Genomic DNA, 4,408 nt, shown 5'->3' with positions numbered 1-4,408 from the left:
ATGCATAATATGCGCATATATGATTAGAAGTCGTAAAATTAAAATTACGCACTTGTCTCTTGTTCTGCAAGAGTATGCAGTCGTTTCTTGCGTGGAGTCGGTGAACTCTCCACCATTTTCCTTTTGCCCCGGTCCTCGCCGCCGGCGATGAAAAGCTCGTTGATGATTGGTTCATCAATCAGAATAATATCGCCCTTGCCCTCCTTCGGGCGGCGAGCAGGGCTGATTCTGCTAACATCAGTGGTCCTCATAACAAGGTCAAGAGGAATCTCTGCGAAAAAACAATGCGAAATGTTATACAAGGCAAAATGTATACTGTGAAATATGTTATGCGAAAAAAGACAAGTGAAATACCATTCTTGGCTTGATCAACTAAAAGTGCGTCATGGTCGCTCCATGGCCACTGGATTGATACGTGTCCAATGTACAGCGGTACATTGGAATATGGCCTCACAATGATGCCCGCCTTCCTAAAAATACTGAGAACATCGTTCTCAAGATCATCCAACACCGGCTTCTCATTGACTTCCGAATTAATCTCCTCGCTCCACTTCCTCGGAATGTTGCTATCGACATACGCGGTATCGTTAATATAGAAAAATGAACCGCGCCAATTGCCGATGGAATCTTTAGGAGAAACCATATTGCCCAACTTGCTGCGGAATGAGAACCATCCCACATCATATAAAATTAAGCTGTTAAGAGTGCGGAACACGGTTAACAACGGCTGCTTGTTGTTGGCGTGGCAATACATTTCGAAAAGCACAATTTTGTTCAACGCATTTGGGTGAAGCTGTGCTAACGCAACCCTGTAGTGTTCGCATACACTGCGAACAAATTCGGTTAAAGGAAAACGGAGGTTGCCCTGCGAAATGGCAGCCTCATATACCGTAATCATCCCCTTAGGGGGAGTATCGGCTCGGTCCTCGTGAAGGGGCACGGTTGGAACAAAATGCCCAAGTGGCGGATACCACTCTCTAAGGGTTTGTAGTTTGACCTCTGTCATATATGACACAAAACCGCCGGGAGTATGCATCGATGCAGAAGCAGCCATTAATAATATGCAAGGAAAAATTGAGTATGGAAGTGATGAAATTGAAGGTCGAATTGAGAAAATCAAAGGCTGAATTGGCTAATTGTCAATTACGATTGCGGTTGTAAGATTGCAAATTGAATGCGAAATTGGGAAAGGAAAGCGTAAAGTTTTTGTGCGGCGTTGTCTGCTATTTATAATTGGGATTAGGGCGAGCAAGTTGAAAAGGTAATCATTGAATTTTAACGGCTGTAATTACTGTGACGCGTAAAACGGTAAAAATCTAGCCGTTAAAATAAGCTGATTTGACAGAATAGCGAAAGTTACCGTTGTAATTACGCGTTTCGCCTAATTAAAACAACGGTAATAAATGGACAGTAAAAAATATATAATAAAGTTCGCGAGATATTTTAAGATGCACTTCTTTATTTTTAGAGTTTATCATGATGCATTTGCTTCGCGAAAATGCATCATAATAAACTGGGGGACTTGATCATATACATAACATTGTATATGTATATTTTATTTTCTAAAAAGCTAAGGACAAAACTACGCGGATTATAAGGCACAGTTATGCAATATTCGCTGAAAATAAATACTGCGGTTATGTATTCGCTGAAATGCCAAACTGCGGTTTGATCCGCTGACTTTCCGCGGAGAGCCGAGCATCTCGCAGACCGCGGATATCACGGATACTATAAATAGGGAGCTTGGCCTCTCATTTATAGGTTGTTGATTCTCTGCCATTTGCCTAAGCCTTTGTAGATTTTACTTGTGACTTTGCCCAAGGACTTCTTACATTGAGTTAAGGTGAATCATGCTAATCGATAACGAAGACCGGGTCGGGGTGGTTGATCACTTGATAGTTAAAGTGAAAAACGATCATCGGGGCCCAAAATAATCATCGAACATCCCATCCTCCATTATAATCTTATTGCACTCAATCCGTAATTAAGCAACATCATTAATTAAGGATTGATCAACTAACTCAAAGGATTGGTATTTGACACTATGGTTAACACGAAATGGTATGTACAACTTCAACTTACCAGTGTTTACAATATTCAAAAGACAACCATATTTATTTGGGGTTCGCAGAGGAAATCTCCCTATCGACAACCATATAGGTTCCCTACTAGCGAGTAAAACTCATGGTGACAAGCCCCCGGGCGACGAGACCCGTAACCAAGTGAACTGCGCACATTGGTGCCCCTCCGGTCAAGAGCTTATTTTAATTCGATCTTAGGCGTTACCAAGATTTGAATCTGAGTCTCCTACTTCACAAGGAATTCGATGGCCACTAAAGCCGAAGTGGTTTACATACCTACCATACCTTATACTAAATTGTAATAATAAATTACATGAACGCATTTTAGTCTTTAAAACAGTTTCAAGTAACAAAGTAAACCTGTAAACCAACTACTCAAATCCTATAAATCTATATATATCATCTGATAACTTAAATTACAAAGACTGTATCAATAACATCATCAGTGTTCTTTCTTTGATCTTAAAAATCACTCTCTTCTTCAGTATCTTCTTCTTTTGTTAATTTGATATTCTTCCTATTACCTCTCATAATAACAGAAAGATCTTGAATAGTACAAGAAGTACTTCTTTCCATCTTTTCTGCAAGTATCTCTACTTGTTCCGCAAACCCTAATCCTACAATTTTATTCCTCAAAAGTTCACAAGTTGAAGCATACGGCGGTATGCCATCATCAACCATCATTTCAAAATATCGACACGCTTCCTCTAACTTCCCTTTCTTACGACATAAACCATGAACCATTACAGCATACGTTGAAGCCGATGGATGAAAACCACTCGCTTCCATCTTTTTCCATGTACTTGTAACCCGATCGAACCTCCCTACTCTAATCAACATTTTAAGCAACATATTGTATGTATGTCGATCAGGGTCACACGAATCAGTATCCATTCTTGATAACACTTTAGTCGCCATGTTAACTTCTAACCGATTACAATGAAAAGCTAAAATAGCGTTATAACTCCACACGTCTGGTTTCACTTTTCGTTCAAGCATTTCATCTAACAGCTCGTACGCTTCTTCAACTTTATCGTTTTTACAAAGTTTATTTATTATCGAGTTGTAAGTATATACATTAGGTACAAGATTATACCTTTTCATCCTATCAAGAAGTCTATAAGCCGAATGAATATCATTCGCGTTACAAGCAGCGTGAATAAAAATCGAATAAGTAAACGCGTCAGGTTCAAGTCCTTTCGACCTCATCTCACGAAACAACTTATTCGCTTCATCTACACTCCCACTTTTACACAACGACTCCAAAATACTATTATAAGCATGCACATCAACACAACATCCTCTCACAAGCATTTCATCAAACACCTTACGTGCATCTTCCGATTCCCTCACATAACCCCAACCTCGCACCAAAATACTATACGTTTTCACATTCGGACTAAACTCGCTCTTAACTTTATCGAAAAACGATTGCGCTTCACGCACATGTTTTCTCTTACAAAGCACATACAGTAACTGATTCAAATCATCAATACCAGGATTAACTCCAAAATCAACCATATTATTAAATGCCCTAATTGCATCAACTGGTAAATTAGCTTTACTATAAGCACTAAAAATACTCCAAAATATACAGGTATCAATTTCACATGATTTTGATTCCTTCATTTCGTATAAAAAGTCCCAAATTAATGGAAATTGTTTGCTTCTACCTAATATATCTATAACAATGTGATAACTATTCTTGCTGTGTGTAAAATCAGGTAAGTTTTTAGCCCAAATGAAAAACCTGTGAGCTGAAAAACCGAGGTTGTTGCAACGTTTGAGTACTTGTTCAACTAAATCGGTCGTTATGGTTGATGAAAATGGAGATAGGGCTGAAACGATGTCGTGTTGAGGGTTTCGGTAGTCGCTAAGGATACGAGATATGTCGTTTATGAGTTCAGGGTTTTGTTTTGGTGAATGAAGGGTGGTTCCGGTGAAGAGACGGTAGTTTATGGTTTTTGTTCGCCGGAAAATTAATCTGAGTGCCATCTATGTTCACTGAAAGTTGAAGCAGAAAGAAACGGCACTTTGTGTTTGAAATTTTCTTTTTTCGAAAAACCTTAACTTTTTATAAACAAAAAAAAAATTCATCAAAAAAGATTAAAAGAACAAATTTAGGGATTAAAAGCACAAATTTAGGGCGCGTTTGTTTGCCTATTAATGAAATGATTCAGCGCTGAATGCTGAATCATTCGGCATTTAACGTGTTTGTTTCTGACTTCTGAATAACATATGATGCTAAATGGTTCAGAATTCAATGCTGAACTATTTAGAGTTGAAATACTCTCTTAACCATTAAGAACCTAATTTTCCGGTAATAT

General features: G+C 38.5%; 1 protein-coding gene across 1 annotated transcript; it reads right to left on the bottom strand.

The window, feature by feature from the left end:
* Positions 1-2,461: 2,461 nt before the first annotated feature.
* LOC139867670 (pentatricopeptide repeat-containing protein At1g52640, mitochondrial) lies at positions 2,462-4,079 on the bottom strand. The gene has a single exon (XM_071856034.1). It carries the CDS (start codon positions 4,074-4,076, stop codon positions 2,544-2,546), a length of 1,533 nt encoding a protein of 510 aa, XP_071712135.1. The 5' UTR covers positions 4,077-4,079; the 3' UTR covers positions 2,462-2,543.
* Between the last annotated feature and the right edge of the window lie 329 nt (positions 4,080-4,408).

This window comes from Rutidosis leptorrhynchoides, chromosome 9 (genome assembly GCF_046630445.1).
Source record: "Rutidosis leptorrhynchoides isolate AG116_Rl617_1_P2 chromosome 9, CSIRO_AGI_Rlap_v1, whole genome shotgun sequence".
Taxonomy (NCBI): domain Eukaryota; kingdom Viridiplantae; phylum Streptophyta; class Magnoliopsida; order Asterales; family Asteraceae; genus Rutidosis; species Rutidosis leptorrhynchoides.
This window is presented reverse-complemented; position numbering and strand designations above follow the sequence as displayed.